Here is a 21,843-nt window from a genome sequence, read left to right as displayed (position 1 = left end):
GTGAGGATTATAGATGTTTTAGGTATTTTCCTAACTCTGTTCAGTCCAACCTTCCTTCATTCAGCAGGTGCTGCTTAATGTGGGTGATTTTACTGTAAACTAAGCCAAGTATCTGCAATGAGGGCTGGATAATTATGCAATAACAAGTTGACATAGTGATGACTATTGGCACAGTCTTGTTTTGTTGTCTAGACCTTTGTAACAAGCATCTTCCTTTGTCCATGTTCTAATTCATTCTATTGCCATTATATTGTGTTGGAGTGTAAAATCTACTCTTGTTTATTTGCTTGGTCATCCGAGTGGGTATAGCATTGGTCCACCACTTTGGTCCAGACCGAAATATATCAACAACTATTGGACATATTATCATGAAATGTTTTGCATATGGTCACCACAGGATGAAGCCCACTTTGGTGATCCCAACTCTTCCTCTAGTGTCACCAGCAGGTCAAAGTTTACACTTATCCTGTGATATAGCAACTTCTTCCAGACTGATTGGCACAAAACATTGACATTCATGGTTCCTGTATGATGAATCTTTAGTGATCCCTTGACTGCCCCTCTCATGCCACAATTTTTTTGTGCAATGTCTCATCAAACTATTAAACAAATGTTGCTCTCAAATTTGGTTCAGACTAGGGATGGACTGGTATTAATATTTTTTGATACAATTACTGTAGCCAAAAATTTCAGTATCACAATATCATCAAGCTTTCCCATATTACTACCATTAGTGCTAAAATACAGAAAAACCCCCACCATATTCACATTGGATTTAATCAAACCTAACAAACAACTGCAATCTAAGTTACATTAGTAAGTCACATGACATAACTTAACTTACGTACATAAGTATAAATTAGTCAATGTTGACTTTTGGTTTTACACAGCAAACAAAAAGTCCTGTGTTTGACCCATCCAATCTACACCAGCCTACTGCCTACACAGACTTTGTGGCTCTTTATACTACTTTACCTCACTTACTCCTATGCGTATACATAGACAACCGTAACGGATGTATTTTTGGGGAAGATGGTCTGTGTTTTTCCTTTAACTCCTGTCACAAATAATTTCCACTCTAATGTACTAAAGAAATGATTTACCTTTCTTTGAGAAGTCTTTCAAGATTCACCTGTCTTGCTTTAAACAATATTATACAAATCTGAAAATCCCTGTGTCTATCATCTGAAATCCTATTCATTTAGGCAGAGTGAAGAGAGAATAAACGGTTAGCATTTAGATGTATTTTATTGAATGTAAGGCTATTACTCTGTTTTCTTTCTCATGAGCAAACTGTGACATCAGAAAATGCCAGATAATTTATGCAGCTGGCCCCTTTTCCCAGTGTTTCTCCTGCTGTTTTATCACAGCAGGGAGGGTGTGGAGCTGCTAAGAGATGTGATGGCTGTTCTTTAAGCTTTGAAATGTTTGGGGCTGGTCTGGACTGCTACATTATACTGTAGGTCTCAACATATAGCCCACATGTTCCAAACTCAGAGCCTACCTGTGTATCAGCAACCTTACCATTTCCACTTCACGACCAAGAGCCTCTTGTCTAACTTTTGTTTCACTGCGTTGAAATAGGAGATGACAGTTGGGAACATTTTGGAATTGCCTCTTGCTTGCTGCATCATTACACTCTCTGCCTGTCTGCTGCCTAAGTGTGCATGTGGCTGAAGATATCTGCTCTGTGCGTGTGTATGTCTGTTTGTAGGCCCTATCTCTCAGAGACGTGTCACACACAGTGATCTCACCTGCCAGTGGACATGGGGTGCTGACTTGACTTCTGTGGACCTGCCGTTGGCCAAAGTCCTATCTTTCTCTGCCTCATCATATTTCACTTTGTTTTCTTATCTCCTTCTAATTATCCATGTCATTGTCCATTTAATGGTTTTGTCCAAGCACCTATTTCATACTTGACTTTCCTTGTGGTTGATTCCTCTTTGAATTGGTTTTATTGTTGGGAATTTGAATTTAAGTGAGCGTGTGAGGTTGATGCTGTTAAGTATGCTACTTTCAGTTAGATATGATGTTTTGTGCATTATTTCTTTTGTAATTGATTCAATTACTATTACAGAAATCTTGGGGATTAAGTGCTTTCCTACCAGAATTGCCACTACTACCAATTAAGGGGCCATACAGATAGAAAACTACTAAACGAGGGCTAGTACATTCACATCATTAAAATAACAGCTGCAGTAGCATATAGCCATGCAGATGATTTTGATTTTATGTGCCCAGGTTTTTTGAGATATCTACCTCAGGTTAAACCTTCTGCCTTAACTCCTATATAATGGAGGTGAATGTAATTTTATTTGTGGTGCTCACAGCCCTAAAAACTTACAAAAATAGCCAAGTTCCTATCCTACTATTCAGGTTGATCCACAGAATGTGCTATCATCAGCTTTTATATACCTAAAGCAGCTAAATAAAACCAGAAATTTCTGCATAGCGACTGGAGGAGCCCTATTGGTTTTGTTCTCATTCTTCTTCTTCTTTCTTTTTTTTCTCTGCTAAAAGTGTTTGGTCAGCAAAAACTGCTGCACGAAAACTCACCAAAATTGGCAGGTAGGTTGCAAATTCCACCCACTACTCAGGTAAAAAAAATGGATCAAGGATCGAGGATATCTTTATTGTCCCCGAGGGGAAATTTGTTCTACAGACAGCACACATGAACCTCATGGTGGCGCTATAACAATCAACTATACGTTTTGGCAATTATCTCAAACAGCTTCATTTAGAGTCAAACTTATTACATCATTTTAATCTCTGGATTCATCTGCATCTTTGCTCCAATGGTCTTCTGCTCTAAAAATGTCAAATTATGCGATTGTTTTACCACCTTTCTCTAAAACCTATTTTGGCAAATTCGTTCCAGAAGGTTTCGGCAATTGACCTGAAACTTTGGCAGAATCATCTACGGTCGGCGCTGATCAAAAGTTCATCAATCGGTTTGTTTTTTATATAAATTTTTACTTTCGTGTCTTGTCGTACAATTTTACATAAATGCCCATAAATTAAAATTGCCTTAAGCTATTTTAACCAAACTTGACGCATCTGTTCAGATCCTCGGTCCGAGCTTCGTTGAGCAGTCCTGAAAGCTGAACTTTTGAACTGATATGTGACAAATGTTTGCCTCACTGAAACCTATGGTCAATTCAGAAGTCAGTCACTCTATATTTTTCAGAATATGCTAATTCAATTAACATCTATATCTCCACAAGCCTTTCTTCAAACGCTACCAAAATCCACATAGACATTCTCTAGATGGCCAATATCAATGTTTCAAAGGGTTTTTAGATCAGATATTCGTGATATTTAGTATCTTGCTATAACTTGTACAGCATGCACAACATTTTCTTGTTTGGATCAAATGCCACCAAAATAATGGACAACACACCCAAAACCAGCAGAATGATGTGTGATTTTGTTCAGAATTTTCTCACCAACATCTGGACTGTTGTAGGCGTTTAAAGTTAAAACTGACAAAACTGTCCGGGTCTGGTACATGTGACGTCACTACCTCAACTTGTGAGAAGGTGTGTAGAAACCGCCTCTCACCGGTAGTTCAGTCAGTGAGTCACCTACGCTGGAGGTCTGAAGTTCCAGGGTTCAAATCTCCAGGTGACTAAGTCAGACTGACAATTGGGGTATTCAGATCATAGTGATTCATAGTGAAGTTCTCTATTTTATTTGGATCCTGTGACACTTTCTTCTTATTTTTCTCTGCTAAAAAGTGTTGCAGCTTAAACTTTAAACCTAGTCTCCAAGCCTCTGAGTGGGCGAGTCAGTATATCTCTTTGATTGACAGGTGACCTGGCAGGGGCACCAAGACACAATGTGAATAAATTGCTGGTAACTGTAGCTTATAATCCGAGTATTTTGTTAGCAGTTGTATGAAAAATAAAGCCCATACCATTTTACTTCTAAAGTGACCAGTAACGTGCATTGTTGCAGGATAAGACGTGTCCATGATTGTAGATAAGAAGGACACAATAGCTATAAAACTAATGAAGTTTACGGTTCAAAGTCACAAAAACAAAATGGATTTGAAACAGAGTTTTATATTTTTAACCTGCATTTGTTGTAAACACTGTTCTAATATTATTCTTGGAAAACACTTTTGCCACCTTTGCTGTTATCGTTCCCTTTGAAACGCTTCAACAGGAACCTTGCAAATTGGAGGTGGACTGTTCTCATTCCTTCTTATCTCTGAAAAGAGCAGCAGGGTATTATACTAATACTACACAAAAATCATAGACAAGAGAACATAATCCGAAAAGAAACCACCCACAGAGTGTGGCATTACAGGCCTTCACATGATGAAATACCCATGGTTCCTTCAATGGACAACCATCATTATAGAGCCAGGCAGTTTGAGATCAAGACCAGTACATGTCTGAAAACATTAAATATTTTTATTTAGGCATGTTACAACGTAAGTGACATTAGTTAACTTACACATGTGTTAACGTTGTGTTAACTGACATACATAGTTATTTAAACCCAAACCATGATACCTAAACCTAACCAAACTGCAACGTTTCACGACTTTAATAAGGCGCCTTTTCAAAATGGCGATGTTAGAAAACACTAGCGTTTTATTTTGAAAGTCTAACTTGACATTGCATATTTATTGTTGCTAAGCGTTGCTAACTTGACCGCTGATCCCTAAACACCAATATTTGATGCAAAACGGCTACCCGGCTACCTGTCATTCAAAAGCGACGACAAAGGGCCTTGACCAAGCGTCAATATGTGACGAGTCGGGAGTGAGAACGCGTTGAATAGACAGATAAAAGGGCCAGAGTCAGTGTTAGGTCCCCTGTTCCCGGGTAGGGGTGTGTGTGTGTGTGTGTGTGTGTGTGTGTGTGTGTGTGTGTGTGTGTAGTTCCCTTCTTGCAGGAGTGGAGTCAGGTGTGCAGCCTTTTACCAGCTGCCAGCCATCAGCCTTATTATGCTCTGCCTTTTATACCTGGTCCTTGCCTCCACTCAGCGCTAGATCGTAGACTCTCGTTACCAGTCAGTCTCGTTCAAGCCGTTCATTACCTAAGACTAGTTCTTGTACCTGTTCCCTACTAATACTGTTCTTCTGTGCCGCAGATATCCCCACCTGGTCCATCTCCTGCAACAATTCCACTCCTGCTCACGTACGCCCGAGACTGTGGGACCATGCCCTACGGACTTTCCCCATTCCCGGATTCCCAGCCTAGCGCTGCCCCTGGACCCTCCACTCTCTAAACCCAGCCTCTGACTTCCAGCATATTGTCAATAAATCCTGTCTCATTCACCTACTCTATGTCTCTGAGTCTGAGTACTGCATTCGAGTCCAAAACCCCCAGCCACAGCCCAACAGTCAGTTCATTCAGTTTTGGAACAATAGATCTAGAGAAATCTGAAGAAAGAGGTATCCTATAGGACATGTGAGAGGAGGAAGAGAAAGATGAGGAGGCGGAGCAGGAGTAAGGAGGAGGTGAAAAAGGAGGTGGAGGAGGTTGAGGGAGGAGGAGTAGGAGGTGGAGAACAAGAATCTCTGACCTGTCCCAGACCAAAGACAGGATGCTGGGGCAGTATAATTTGTTTTTGGTGTTTTGCAGCCTACTGTTCAGCACACTAAGGAATAAAAATGTTTTTATTTATAAATTTGTTGTTCATCATGTGAAAAGGTTTTTGAGGGGGAGAACCACAAGCAACATTACTAATAACCAGTTGTTTGTAGTATTGTTTTGAATTTGTCTCACCAGTGTGTAACTGTGTGTGTGTGTGTGTCTGAGGGCAAGATTGAATGGTTTTGAGTGGAGAGCTTAATTTTGACCTAAAAATAAGATGTTTGGGGAATTTGGTGAGAAATTGTGGATTTGTATTTAGAGTTTTGATAAAAAGAGGCATCATTTCAAGAAACACATTTAAGCAATCAAGAAAAACTGCCATATGACAAATTAAGGAGACCTTCCAAAGCGTTTAATGTTCTCAGCAATGTTTTCCCCTAGGTCAAATGTTATGCCTATGTTTCCCCGGGTCTACATATTGAAATCACCAGCCTATAGTACAGTTTTCTGATGTTATAGTTCTTCAAACCTTGTGCCCTCAAACAGTTTCCTTGACTTCAGACGTTGAATCACCACAGTGGCTGAACAGCTTTGTAACATTCAAACTGCATTTGTGAGACACCTGTCTCCTTAACTTCTTTTGCAATTTGAACTGCAAAGTTAGCCCATACCAATCACTTACAATGCTAATTTATTTCAAGAGACACACATGCTGATAAGACCCTGGGAGCATGGGGATGATTCCCTGAAAACCCAAATTTTTGTGTCCTAGCCAAGTTAAAAACAGAACCCGGAGACTTAAACATAAAACACATGAAAAAGATGCTTTCAGTGTGCAGACTCAAGATTTGATGATGAAGTTTGTCATCAATATCAAAATGATATTCACTCTATATTTATCAAATGTCACTGTCAAGTCATTATATTCATAGTGGGTTTGATTACAAAATGCCATAACAAAGTTTGCTGACTGTACAAAATGCAACTGACAAGCCAACAGCTGCTGAAATGCATTGGCTACAGTCCAGAAGAGACCTTTTGTTTAAGCAGTCAGGGAACAAGTTCTTACAAGAGTACCATAGTACTGTCTTGCAAAAACAGAAATTATGGACAAAGTGAGCACAAGTTAAGAGACAGGGCAAAAGAAAAGAGCAGACCTGCAAGGAAATATATTCATCAGGCCTCCATGTCGATGAACTGGGTTGTTTGGAGGCATGCCACTGTAGGTTTTACAGAAATTCAATCTTTAACAAAAGTTTAAGCAGGTAAGAAAACCCTGGATGTGAGTCAATATTACGCATACTCAGACAGAGGATGATTTTTGCTTCTTAATTCAAAAATATGAAATCACTATGTATAAAGCTGACCAAAGCACTCTCAGTTGTCCCTGTAAATGTCCATATGCATAAAGGCCTTGGTGTGAATTAAAGAATGTATTAACAGTTTAATAACCTTATTGCTGAGTTACACAGCAGGCAAACAGCTACTCTGAGACACAGATTTCTTCCCCTGATCATATCCACCTTTAGCCTGAGTCATCCTGCCCTTTTTAAAGGACACAGCCGGCCTAAACATTAGTCTCCCTTACATTTACATTACATTTACATTTTGCTCAGCGAGATGTAACATTACAACAACAGAGAGCACAGGGACATGTCTGTCTGTTCACTGCACTCTCTGCTTATCATAGTCATTTATAGTATCAAAAGTCATTCTGCCTCTGTCCTGTCATTTTCATTCATCATATTTCTTTCCCTTTCTCTTTTTACACACACACACACACACACACACACACACACACACACACACACACACACACACACACACACACACACACACACACACACACACAAATACGTTTGACAAGAACACCCTCTAAGACCAGACAAGGCAACCGGATCAAATCTTAATCACCACAATGACGAGATTCTCTTCTTTGCATGCCAATGAGCATCCCCCTTCAGCAGAAAAGGTTATTCAGAGAGTTACAGGAAATTTGACTAATTCTCAGTTAAGTGAACTTGTTGATGACAAAAATATTTCATTGTTAGATTTATCTGTACTAATAGATATGGTTTCTTAAATTGGTGAACAGCTCTGTTTTCATATTGTGTTATTTATGTAAAAATGTTAACATACCATAACAAATAAAATCACTTGCTAACTAGTAATACTATGACAGTAACAAATGTATAATTGTCTTTGTTTGGTTTTACAAGTTTTAGTTAATTTAAAGTATTGTAATTCGAGCATTTTTCTATTTCACTTTTATTGTGTAAAACAAATAGTAAATCAAATTCTTAAAAGTTTAGTCAGTCCATCAGCCAATGGCCATCAGTTGTGGCTAAAAGCACTGGAAGATTTTACATTAAATGGTCCCTGTGCCAAGATTTTTTTTTGCCAAACTTTATGCAGGCGTTTTGTTCCATAAATTGTCTATTTAAAATGCAAAACTGTTCCCCTGTACATAAACATAAAGATGGCAAAAATATATATATATTTTAATGAATTACATAATGAATTTAATGAATACAAGATATTTCAGTTCAGTTTTTGTCCAAGTTTTTAAGGAAATGTGTGTATTTTTGTATGTTTATACATCTTTCTCTCAGAAACCAAGGCTGGTTGTTAATTAATTTATATGTTCTAAGCAGAAGCCTGAATGACTTAAATGTTGCATTTGAATTTAGAGAAGGACGGTAAAAAAATAAATTAAAAAAATTAAGCTTGTGGTTGAAACTCCATTCAACCTCAAGCTTTATGGATGCAGTTGTAAAATTATCCTTTTTATCATATCACTGATGAACTCTGGATGGAAGCTCATCTATAATCATTCTTGCTACCATACATTTCCATGACAAAGTGTTTGAAACAGCTCTATTTTCTGCAATAGTGACAGCCCTATTCTGAAACCTGACTAATTTACATATTGAGCTTTTAGAGCTTGATAAAAGGCTGCAGAATAATGAATGAGTTGTTTTTATTCTTCAGATAAAATATATGGGAGGGGACATCTAAATAGAAGACCATGGATAAATCCTTGGTTACATCGTTTTAGGATAAGGATCTTTGCTCTGAGGGGACAATCTCTGGACCTTTATTTATAAACCAAAGGAATGTAAAGAAATACATCTTTCGTGGCACCGGTACAGAGATTCAGAGTACCATTACATAAACTAAAAACAGGATTTCTGTTGTGAAGTCAGTTTTCTGTGCTATATGCTTTAACAGCAAAAGGATGGGACCCTCCATCAGAAAATGAAAAGCTATTTGTTGACTCTATATTGCATTATCTATCTCTAAGTAAGTTCTGGATTGGAAAAATCAAAACAGGAGTCTTACATGCATGGATTTTACATTCTGCTCATATACTCCTAACCATACTGAATTTGAACCAAAAATTTGGTGTCTTGTACAGAATTTTAACCATCTGATGTTAAAGGGTGTTTATGATCAACTAGCTGTGTTTCACTGTGATAATACAGGGTGAATAGTAACTGGATACTCAAGTGCATATGTGCTAAAACAACCTAACAAACCTCATGTGAAAAAAGATGGGTTCGAGTTATGAAGTAATGATAATTCATTCTTGACAATGGGAAATTCTTGCTTTCTTTTTTTCCCCAAACACTTTCAACCGCATTTCATGCTCTTCGTCAACGAAAGAAGCTGACTAAATTGTCATCACTTTAAGTTAAGGCTATTTTATGGCAACTGAGTCAACTATGACAACTGAATAAACTCCTTTCACTGATGAAGACTGTCAGATGCAGTTGAAAGCTCTGGAAAACATCAAGTAAGTGGACCTTTATTTAAGATTATTATGTCAAATAGAAAAGTCTTTCACTTTGTCTTATGTATCTTTCATGTATATAATTGTATGTAAAATCAAAAGTAAATAGCTTAGGTTATCTTTTAGATTGTGTTATTGACACTTTTGGTACATTTTGGCCATGATTGACATATTTAAAGTGATCCATCAAAACCTGATGACACTCTTAAAGCCAAGAGGAAAACAAATACAAGCCACCAGTGAGATTCTGTTAAGTTTAGCTTTGTCTCCCCAGTCACTCTACTACTGTAAATAAATCATCATTCTAAGGTCCTATTTTGGCTTTAACATGTAGTCAGTGTAGCTTGTGAATTATGAGATTTACCTTTATCTGGCACTTTTATCCAAAGCGACTTACAATTGCTATACATGTCAAAGGGGTTAAGCATCTTGCTCAGGGACACAAGGGTGGATGTTTCACAGTGGGAATCGAAACCAAAGGCAAGTAACTTATCTATGCGCCATCACCAGATGTACTAGCCACTGTCGCCCAGCTTAGGGCAAAAAATGCATCTGAGCCACCTGTCGTGGAGGCACAGAGCAAACTAAGTCACTGTGATGTGAGACAGGATCCGAGCTAAGAGCCTTTGAATCATGCTATAAGTGATTCTATCTCAGTCTTGTGTTTTTTGAGGACAGAGTGGTAAGGGCTTGGTTGGGGGCTGTATTCAGGGCAAGCAAAGATCCACTGAGAGTTCTTTAGCCTCATTTTTTGACCGTCCAGCTCCCAGGCCTATTTAATATTTCACAGCTCCCTCTGAAATGGAGGAGAATGCACTTAATTAAGTGTGAACAATAAATTGGCTATAACTAATGTTGTGCTGCGCATATATGGTCGGTTTAGGCTTTTGATCATTCAGCGGGGTCCCTGAATGCGTGCGTCCCTGAGATACTATGTGCATGTAGATGCATGAAATTAAAGTGTGACGTGATTCAAGTGTGGCAAACTAGAACTTTGAAGTGTTAAATTGCTGGCCGGCTGTCAGTGACCTCAAACTGCTCTGCTGCTCTAAGAGGAGGAGGAGAGGTTTGCTTCAAAATAAAAGCATGGGAGCATACTATAGCAGAGTATAAAGTTTAATTTGGCAAGCAAATACACCGACACACACACATGCACATAACCAGGTACACAGTATTATGCAAACGCTATTGAATGCATTTAAGGAAAAGTCCAACCCTACTGTGGATAAGCTTACACTGCTGCTTATCATTAAATTGGTGCTGTATGATTTGGTGTAAACAATTGAACTATTTACCTTTAAATAATCTTGTGCTGCAGCTGTGTGTGGTTTGTCCAAATCAAAAAAACGTGTGAGTTGAGAGAGGAGGATGCTGTGATGTGTCTCAGTCATTCAAGTAACACAAAAGTTGTCAAAAAAGTTGTCATATTTTGCACTGCCAATGACAAGCTGTAGCCGCACTGCATTCTGAAGACTGATTATTGGAGTTCATACAACCTTTAGGGCTTGTTTCCACCAAAGAGTTTTTTTTACCAGCTGCTCTTCTGAAAACGCTTTGGAGGTACAGCATTTTTTTCGGCTGAGACGCTTTGGTTGCTATAATACATAATATACATAAAGAGGCACATCTTTCGTTCAAGAGGCTGAGATGGCTTGGTGTGGTGTTTGTCCCGCCTCTCCTGCCCTGCGATTGGACGGATGGGTAAAACGTGACAGTGACGAGTGTTGCGTTTTGCCCAAAGTTGATCAGTTTCCAACTCTCGGCGACCGGAATAAAGCACCCAGCGCCCAGTGTGGGATAGACATGCAGCGTCTCATCACGCAGCTGCCATTTTTACCATGTTGGAAATACGCGGTGCTCCCATGGCAGTGAATTGAAAAAAAGACGCTGGCCTCAGGAAAAAACACTTTGGTGGACACAGGTCTTTAAGGTTTAGAGAAGATCCCAGCCAAATGTTTGTTGCCCCTTAATACAAAGCAATGTCTACTTGTGACCAGAGGGTGTTTCAGTTGAGTAATTTGATACTGTGAGGATTTCAAACAAAATGCCCCCAGCTCGAAACACAGGCTTATTGTTTAAAATTTGGAGTTTCAAGAAACAAGCTGAGATAACCCTGATGACATCATCAAGGGTTATTTTCACAGACTTCCCTCCAGAGCCACAGTAGACCCCATACAATGGTTTTCATAGACTGAATAAGACTCCTTTTGACAAGTAAACTTACTTTCATGTGTAAAGTGGTGGAGTGCCCCTTTATTCTTTAATGTAGCTCCACAGGAAATATCCCAGTATGAGCTATAAAGTCTGCATTGGTAGGCCTTTTATTGATGCAATATAGATTATAGCCTGGAATCCCCAAAGTTGTTCTTGTTATTGGATTATTGCTGACCTGTTATGCGCTATTAAACTATTAGTTAGGAGTTATAAAACCTTTGTAAAGTACATTTTTTACTGCTGAAATATGAACACATGGCCCTAGAAATTCAATATCCACCCCAAATATCTATTATTTTTAACAGCAGTGAAGTTTTTTAGGGTGCGTTAGTCATTTAGCCATGAGGGGTCTCGGGCTATATTCTAGGAACTTTGAACAAGAGTCTTTTAAATGTATTGCTCAGGGTGGACAGCACACCAATATAACTGCACACACCACACACAGTCGCAAAGACTCCCATTGTCCTGGCAGCAGATGCAGGGCTGTCCAGATGAGCTGTTATTGATGGAGGAATGTATCATCCTCCCTCCCACGGTCTCTGACACACTGTATTGATGAAGTATGTTTCCGCACAGGCCAAATACAACCAGAGTGTAATATGTCTTTGGGGGTGCAGATCCATATGTCCAGAGTCTTATTTCATAATCTTAAAGGCTAGTTGGCAATATATTTTATCAAACCAATAAAGTATGAAATGTATTAAATTATATGTCTGCAACTAACTGATACAAAATGTGTGAACAAGCATTCTGTGCCAACTTTTGGTCCTTAGTAGTGGTAGTTATTTTAATTTTTGTGCTAAAGACAAATTTTGGTCAGACTCTTTTTTATAACAGGCAAAAATGTATGCAACTGTTTTAGGATCCAATATGAAAGCTCACAGCAGCAGTGATGATAATGGAGTGTGCAAGGAGTTCTGGAGCTCAACAGAAAGCTTACAAGAACCTGTAGTTCTAATGTTTTAGCTTTCAATATGCCAGGTAAGTTTCAATACTTTTATTCTCCACAGCGCACTGTCTTATAAAGTATGTTTTAACTATCGGCAGATTGGTAGTTTTAATGAACTATAATTGCACATGCAAGTGAATTGTGAGGCAGACTGCCATCTACCGGCTTAAAAGCAACCCCCCCCCCCCAACCACCACCACCACCTCACCTCACCTCAGCCACCCTCCTACTTATAACTCCCACTCAAATTATCGATTACAGGAGGTAGAGAGATGCACACACATTTTGGAAACACCAAAGGTATGCATGTCCATACATTCAGCCTTTGTGCTGTGTTGAGGGACAACACAGCACAAAAAAAAACACTCACAATATTCACAGCCTTTTCTATTTTCAGTGTGACAGTCATCCACTCAGGGTTACTGGTAACTGTGTACAGGTTTTTGTAATTTGCTGTTTAAATGTTGGCCAAATAATAACTGAACTGAAGCTGTGTTGTTGAAGTGGAGGTGAAGAAACCTCACAGTATGTCACCCCACCAGTCTGAAATATCACAAGTGTCAACTGCTTAGCATAAGCCATCATGCAGGAGCTCCATTCAGTTAATTATATTCACATTAAATACTATGCATAACCCCCAAAAAATAGCTAAAATTATTAACAAGGCTTGCAGTACATGTATTTCACCAAAACTCTGAATGTATATGATTTGTTTAGTAATCAAGTTATTTTCTAGAATGATGTGTAGAAGGCAGCAATGATAATATGTGCCATTAAAATTAAGAATACGGGGGACATATTTTTCACTCTTTGATCTTTCTGTTATATTTCTGTAACTGTAATTGCATGCCACAGTCATTTGAATGGCTGAACCCCAGGTTAAATCAAGTTCAATCAGGTTAGGATTATTCCGATTTTGATCACAATTGATAAAGATAACCAAGTTAACTGTTTGCAAAGGTTTGGACTCAGTCTACTTATAATCAAATTAGTGTTTATGTAACACCATACAAACACACACACACAAGGAAAAAATGGGCACAAACAGTAGCTAGACTGTGTCAGGATATGATTAATATGCCTTTTGAGTATGTGAGGAATGAAAAACAAGTCAGTCAAACAATGGTAAACCAGCTAATACATACTGCATTTGGGGATAAAATGGTTGGATTACTGCAGCTTGCTGTCAAGAGTAAAAAAGAAGACAATATTTCCAGAGTTACCCAACATATTCTTAAGACTTAGCACATTTTCAGAAGCTTACACTGTCCTGTTTTCCTAACAAGCAGGGAACAATCATATTTGTATGTTAAGTATCAACATGGCTCTGGCTGTGATCTGTGGAGCGCAATGAGGCTCTCCAAGCAGGAAGCTTTTATATGGTAATCGTTGGACCGATGCGCACCAATCAGAAGCGTTTGATTTATGTGTAAGGGCTTTTGAGAGGAGTAGTCGCTTGGCAACCGTCTAGTTAAATGTACGAGCTGTGGCTATTAAAAATAGCGTCCATAGGAGATATTTGCTGCCCATTGTTGCGCTTTTTTAAAGAAAACAGTCCGCACTTTCGATCTTTTGATGAAATAAATGATTAACACTGAAAACTCTGATAGAAAAACGAAGTGATGGAGTTGGATGGGAGACAGGCTGTCTTTTGACTCAAGAGCCGTGATTCAAAAGCTATTATGCCCTGCATTTTCCCAAGTAACTGCCAATCATTTTAGGGTCTGGCTGTTAATTCATGGTATGCTATTAATCCTCAGTAAAAATCGTTGCCCAGTCACTAGGTGTGACGCCCATTGTAAATCTGTGTATGTAGGCTGTTTTATAGAAGCCAACAATGGACGAAACGGCTTCTTCTGAGCTGAGAAACGACGTGACATCGCTACACACTGCAAAAAATATCAACCTAAGCAAGTCCTTTCTCATTTGTTCTTCTGGAAACATAAGGGAAAGAGATTTTTTATTCAACATGATTGAGTGTAGGCTACTTGTTTGATGTGTAGGTTTGCTTTTTTGCTTTTTAAAGCAATAAGGAAGAAAACATCAGATCTCTACATCGGTTGCCAGTAGAAATGACTTGGACTAGAATTGGATTCAAGAAACAGGTTGACGTTCATTGGAATCAAGTAGAAGTATCTCCCACTCGTTCTCCCACTTACTTTAGAAAAAAAAAACACATTTCGGCGTAAAAAGACTGTTGGATGAAAATAACTATCAGGATTGATTTTTTTTTTTTTGCAGTGTGGTCTTTTTTGATCTCTGAATCTGAAGGAATGAAAAGGGATGGATGTGACTGACTGTTACTGTGGAAACCAACTTTCACCTGCCAACAGATGCTCGTACATTCTCAGCTACCCAGCTCACAGCCTCATATGTTTGCTGACAGAATTTGGATTAGACGGCTCAGATGATATCAGCCTCCATCAGATATCTGAACACATATCTTAAAAACGCACAATATGGGCATCAACACTGAATGGACGAAAACAATAAAATAAACAAAAAAGCATAACATGGATGACATGAACTCTTGCAGAAAGAAAGAAGCGTTGGTTTTAAAAGGGGGGAATTGTTTTGTCACTTACAGCAGTTGGTAACAGCAAAACTGTTCGCCACTTCCAGATTGTCAATGTGAGGCGTCAATCTGAATTCCGAGGTGCCAAATTGAACCATTCCTATCCGAAATGCGCTGTACTCTTGATCCGCACCCCTTGGAAAAAGTCCCCCTGAAACCGACAAAAATATAATACTTACAAAATTTTCAACCATATTTTCTCAGCATTTTACGCACAAATTTGTTGCTTTTTAGCCAATTTGTTTGTTTGTTTGTTTGTTTTTCATTTGAACTAATGGATACATACCAATTTGAACACTGGGCGAGCCCCCGAGCGCGCATCCCCATAAAACCAGCAGAACCGAAATGGATAAATTCACTATCTTTTCCATGTCCACAGTTTAGGTGTCCACATCCACCAAGGGAGTCTGATATTCCTCGCTGTCTCCGGAGATGTTAGATCCGACACATATTGGATACCTTCCGCTTTGGGGAGAAAACAACAAGAATCTGCAGGAAAGGACCGATTTTCTGCAGGTGGCTAGGACACCAGCAGTGAAGGAATGGTCGCCTGCGATGAAGGTCTGTTGTCTCTTCTTCTGCTCCTCCTCGTCGCTCCCCTCCTGCCGGCAGCTGATACCTCCTCTAAACGCACAGGGACACTGCGCGTCTCCGCTCGGCGCGCCGGAGATCCTTTCAGCATCACACCCACAAGTGAAGAATGTTAATGAGAAGGCGGATAAAGACGAAAAGAGCCGAGTAGAAACCCCTTGGTGACACAAGTGCTCACTGCAAATCCAATTCCCATGGGAATGATATATGTTTTAGACGTGACAAGCTTTAATTAAGGAGCATTAACATTGAACATTGTTGATTCAGAGTCCCACTTTTTCAAAATGTCAATCTGTTTTTTTTTTGTCAAAGTTCAGTTGTCAACTAAACAATGAGAACCTCATGTGGACTGACTTTGTCTGGGCATCTTCCCTACCAAGCTTCTGTTAAGGGATCTTTCCTTCCTTACTAACCGAATGTCTCTTATGTCAATAGGCTATTCCAATGAACACTTAAATGCGAGTAGATTATAGTGTTAAAAATGTTTATTCATCAGCAAAAAAAGCACAACACACTGATCTATTAGTCAATACGCCTTGACAGCATAACTTTTCATGATACACCTACAGAATTTAATAAGGCTGCAACTAACAATTATTTAAATTTTCGTTTATTTTCTAGATTCACTGTTTAGTCTATAAAGAGTTCGAATAGTAAAAATGGCACTTATGATTTTTCAGAGCCCAAGGTAACACATTTAAACAGCCTAATACATAATATATTGACCAGAATGATAGAAACAGCAAATGGAACTGGAATTATATATTATTTTTGGTATGTTTGCTTGAAAAAGAACTGAAACAATTATGGACTTTTAAAATAAATTTTTGTCTTTTAACAAACTGATTAACAGTTTCACCTCTGATGTTCATAATGATCGAGTAGGCAGATAAAGGTTGCTAAAGATTACTTCAAGAGGTCAAATTGATTGTGAACCTAATAAGGCACCACCCTACTATTGAAACCACACACAGCAGCAGCAGCAACAGCAACAGCTGTAAATCAGGCACATAAAAAATGCCTCTGACATCTATATTTGACATTCAAAGACTGAAGTCTAAAAGTGTCATTTCTACATTCACAGTGAATTCATAAGAGACTCAGCTAAATGGCCAATATTTTATCTTGAGTCTGCTTAATTCAGTACTGAGATTTTTTAACTCTCTGGAAGATGTAATCCTTTCTCCCCTAACAGTTCCTGAATGCACAATTGAATATTACTGAAGATATTTGCAACCTTAAGAACTGTTTTGTATAACAAAATATCAGACAAGCATATTGATTAGAAAATTTTAATTGAGACCTTCACATTTTTCTTTCGGTCGCTTGAAAAACTGAAAGTCTGCTCTAAACCATGTTAAAGGCCAACATTTCATACTTAGAACAGTTTTCAAGTGCATCAGCTGGAGGCCATCACTCATGCCCTCCAGGAATAACCATCAAATGAATCTCCTCTTTAACTTTGATCTAACGGTTATTACCACCCTCTGCATACAAATCCAATGCAAATCGATGGCTGGTTGTTAACCATTTTGAACAGGGTGAAATGGAGGAGAGCTGCCTCACAGCCAACAGGAAATAAATGGCACGCCTGTCCCCTGGTTTTATGATATGCATATCTCAGCCTGCACAGACAGCTGGATATTAATCATTGGACAGTGTGTGATAGCAGTCTGGGAGCAAACTAATGAGGCCAAGAGTGAGCACGAGCTGAGGGTGGCTGAAGTTAGAAGCAACAGTGTATGTCAGATTTCAGCATCATGGACAGCACATCACATGTAACACTGGCGTCTTTACAAAGAATCTTTAGCTTCATGAGTACACATGGGGTGGAAATCTAAGGACTTTATTATAATCTGGAACTTAAACTCACTGGCCACTTTATTAGGTACACCTTGCTAGTACCGAGTTGGGCCCCCTTTTGCTATCATCCATCCATCGTCAACCGCTTATCCTGCATACAGGGTCGCAGGGGGCTGGAGCCAATCCCAGCTGACATTGGGCGAAAGGTGGGGTACACCCTGGACAGGTCGCCAATCCATTGCATAGACTTGCACATAGACAAAGAACCAGTCACACTCACACCTAAGGACAATTTAGGGTCACCAATAAAACTTGGCTGCATGTCTTTGGACGGTGGAGCCGGAGCACCCGGAGAGAACCCACACAGACACGGGGAGAACATGCAAACTCCACACAAAAAGCAGCCAACCGGGGGTTTGAACCCACAATCTTCTTGCTGTGAGGCCACAGTGCTATCCACTATACTTTCAATAAGGTGTTGGAAACATTCTTCAGACACTTGTCCATATTTACATGATAGCATCACACAATTGTAGAGGTTTGTCAGCAGCAACATCCATGATTGCGAATCTCCCATTCCACCACATCCCAAAGGTGCTCTATTGGATTGAGCTCTGGTGACCGTGGAAGCCACTGGTGTACTGTGAACTCATTGTCATGTTCAAGAAACCAGTTTGAGATAGCTTTGGGACATGGTGCATTTTCCTGCTGGAAGTAGCCATCAGAGGATGGGTACACTGTGGTCATAAAGAGATGGACATGGTCAGCAACAATACTCAGGTAGGCTGCTGCGTTTAAACAATGTTCAATTGGTACAACAGAGCCCAAAGTGTGCCCAGAAAATATTCACCAAATCATTACATCACCAGCACCACCCTGAACCGTTGATACAAGGCAGGATAGACTCATGCTTTCATGCTGTTTACGGCAAATTCTGATCGTACCAACTGAACAGCTGAAATCGAGACTTATCAGACCAGGCAACATTTTTACAGTCTTCTGTTGTCTAATTTTGGTGAGCCTGTGTGAATTGTAGCCTCACTTTCCTGTTCTTAGCTGACAGTAGTGGCACCCATTATGGTCTTCTGCTGCTGCAGCCCATCTGCTTCAAGGTTTGACGTGTTGTGCATTCAGAGATGGAATACTGCATAGCTTGGTTGTAACAAGTAGTTATTTGAGTTACTGTTGCCTTTCTGTCAACTCGAACCAGTCTGCCCATTCTCCTCTGAACTCTGACATCAACAAGGCATTTTCCTCCAAACAACTGTCGCTCACTGGATATTTTCTCTTGTTCAAACCATTCTCTGTAAACCCTAGAGATGGTTATCCGTGAAAATTCCAGTAGATCAGCAGTTTCTGAAATACTCCGACCAGCCCTTGTGGCATCAACAACCATGCCACATTCAAAGTCTCTTAAGTCCACTTTCTTCCCCATTCTGATGCTCAGTTTGAACTTTTCTTGACCTCTTCTACATCCAAGTGATTGGCTGATTAGTTATTTATATTAACAAGCAATTTAACTGGTGTACCTAATAAAGTGGCTGGTGAATGTATACTCTTGGTTATTCTTGGTCATCATTTCTATTGTCTATGACACTGTAATTACCAAAATAACAGCTAATATGCAAAAATAAAGAAAGACACAAGAAACACAAGCAGTCAGATGATCAGGTTGCAAACAAGTCAACATCTTAGTCAGATTATCCAAATTGCTTTATTCAGAAATAAACTGAATAAAAAGAAAGCAAGACCACCTTAAATATTAGCAATAATTCATCATTGCACAGGAAAACAGTGTGTGCACAACTGGATGTGGTAGTTTAAATTTAAACTACAAAGTCAGTCTGTAAATTTGAAATTCATTTTTGACAATATTCACACACACACATATATATATATACATATATATAAATTTCCGAGAAATTTCCTAAATTTAAAGCCCCTGAAAACTTGATTTCAGTACCAGTAGATTGAAATCTACAGTATTTCCATATAACATTAAATATTCATGACTAAAGCAACAATTAAAGTTAAAGTTCGGGGGAGAAAAAAAACTTATTATTCTTTATTAAGAGTTGAAAAATCTTAGCTCATCTGTTTCACTGGGACTGTGTGGATGTGGTTTGATCAGATATGATTGGCAGTGCAGGCAACACAAGCAAACAATCCATAAACTTTCATCATAATTTGATTCAAATATTGCTGAATCCTAATTGATGCATGGAAAATATGTGATATCACTTCTTTACAATGGAGTCCTGCCTCAACGGAGTCCCAGCCACATCAAATCAAAAAAACAAAAAACAAATGTAGAAATCTTTATGGTAACTTTGGCAGACAATAATGTGTTTTGTTGGACTCCCTCACTTGTAGTAAGAAGCTGATCAAAAAATATGTTTAAACCAAAATAGATATTTATTTAACATATTTATTATTATAAACTTTTCATGTTGAAGTCTATGCTTGCTGGTAAACAAACTTAATTTTTTTGCATGTTTAGTTGAACTGCATTTCACTGATTGAAAGACTTTAAAGATAAATTAACTGGAATTGTACTAATTGATCACTGACTCAAGTTTCTCAGAAATTATCACAAATTTAGAGTTATTTCCACAAAAAAATACTGACAATTAGCAAGAAAATATTTAGGAATCACAGAAAAATGCAGTGGTACCAATAATTTTACTGTTTGACTGTTTGTTTAGCCAGTGTTTATTTAAAGCCTGTGTTACTGTTTGACTCATCTTACTGCATGTGTTCCTTGCACAGTGTTATAGCATTGTTGCCATGTTCTCAGATTTCAGCAATTAACTTGGTGGGTACAAATATTGTTATTAGCAATAGGAATGATTGCCAAAACTACAAAAAAAATAGTTGAATACCATCAGAATTTCCTTTTAAACCCTGAATATGGGAATTTTATTTGCACTCTACATGAACTGGACACCCATATCTCTTTTTTCTGGAGGTTCTTCCATGCATGGATTCACTCTGCTGCTGCTAGATTGAAATGTGATTTCAGTTTGATTATCTTACAGCATATTTACAGAATTTGCACCCTGCAAGATAATTTAACTGCTGAAGAGCACTCTAATTAGTTTTTAGGAGTGAATAAGAATAACTCATAATCAAATCATGAATCCACTGGCTGTGTAAGCCTTTGCGTCAATTTTCAGAAATAAATCACAAGAGTGAGATGGAAATCTTTCACATGCTGGTCTTCCTGGAGATTCCAACATTTCAGGTTAAACCAAGTCAATGACCTTTTGAGAAATGTTTAATCACTCAGGTTTGAATGTCCCAGAAATCCTGTGCGACTGCTTTTTAGAAAGCATTTACATTTCTGGCATTTAGTTGGTGCTCTTATCTAGAGAGACTTACAATAGGCCGCATTTTAGTGTCTCACTCAAGGGTCCCTAGCTTGTTGTTGTGGGGATCAGACACATGACCTTTTGGTAACAGAATGCATAACGATTCCCTAGCTGACATTAGCTGCAGTACACAGAAACAATGGATAAATGTTTCTGCAAGTGTTCTCTGGTCCATTAGGAGCCTAAAAGGAAGCCTGCTCTAAATTACATTTTTTCTCACCCCTGTTGTTTTATTCCACATTTTGGAATTATTTTCCATATGAAAACTCACGTTTCAAAATGGGTTTGTAGAGGACCTCATGAGATTTGCTATACTGCATGTTTTTATGAAAAATAAATTGAGATGAGCTGAATACTCAATCCATGGATGCAAGAAAATCGAAGCCAAGTGACTGTACAGTGTATGAATTTGTAAGTTCCATCTTATAATCTTATAACTTGGTAAAAAATTATACTGTCTTCTTTCTTTTCAGCAAGTTCCACAAGGCTGGAATCTGCCCTAGCATATGTATACAGTGGGGGAAATAAGTATTTGACCCCTTGCTGATTTTGCAGGTTTGCCCACTTACAAAGAATGCAACAATCTACAATTTTAATCATATGTACATTCTAACAGTGAAAGACAGAATCCCAAAGAAAATTCCAGAAAATCACATCATATGAATTTATAAAAATTGATGACCATCTGATGAGGAAAAACAAGTATATGACCCCCTACCAAACAGCAAGTATTCTGGCTCCTACAAGCCAGTTAGTCTTTCTTTAAGACACAGCCCCAATCCCAACAAATTATCTACATCAAATACACCTGCCTCACCTCATTACCTGTATAAAAGACACCTGTCAACACCCAAACAACCAGCATCCAACATCACCACCATGGGCAAGACCAAAGAGCTTTCTACGGACATCAGGGACAAGATTGTTGATCTGCACAAGGCTGGGATGGGCTACAAGAGAATCGGAAAGCAACTTGGAGAGAAAAGATCAACTGTCGG

The 21,843-nt window shown here is 38.8% G+C and overlaps 1 protein-coding gene across 8 annotated transcripts in view; it reads right to left on the bottom strand.

The window, feature by feature from the left end:
• gria2b (glutamate receptor, ionotropic, AMPA 2b) overlaps window positions 1-15,505 on the bottom strand; it is a 52,070-nt gene extending 36,565 nt beyond the window's left edge. For 2 of the 8 annotated variants that reach the window (XR_006821887.1, XR_006821886.1), the window contains exons 1-2: window positions 15,367-15,502; window positions 15,091-15,231 (exon numbers count right to left, since the gene is read on the bottom strand). Coding sequence is in view for 3 of the 8 variants with exons in the window: in XM_046030809.1 (XP_045886765.1) it covers window positions 15,091-15,231; window positions 15,367-15,451 (226 nt within the window). In the remaining 5 variants the exon portion in view is untranslated. Of the gene's footprint in view, window positions 1-15,090; window positions 15,232-15,366 lie in introns of all 8 variants that reach the window. The other 6 variants (XR_006821885.1, XM_046030807.1, XR_006821883.1 and 3 more) reach the window with 5 other exon arrangements.
• Between the last annotated feature and the right edge of the window lie 6,338 nt (window positions 15,506-21,843).

This window comes from Micropterus dolomieu, linkage group LG19, assembly GCF_021292245.1.
Source record: "Micropterus dolomieu isolate WLL.071019.BEF.003 ecotype Adirondacks linkage group LG19, ASM2129224v1, whole genome shotgun sequence".
Lineage (NCBI taxonomy): Eukaryota > Metazoa > Chordata > Actinopteri > Centrarchiformes > Centrarchidae > Micropterus > Micropterus dolomieu.
This window is presented reverse-complemented; position numbering and strand designations above follow the sequence as displayed.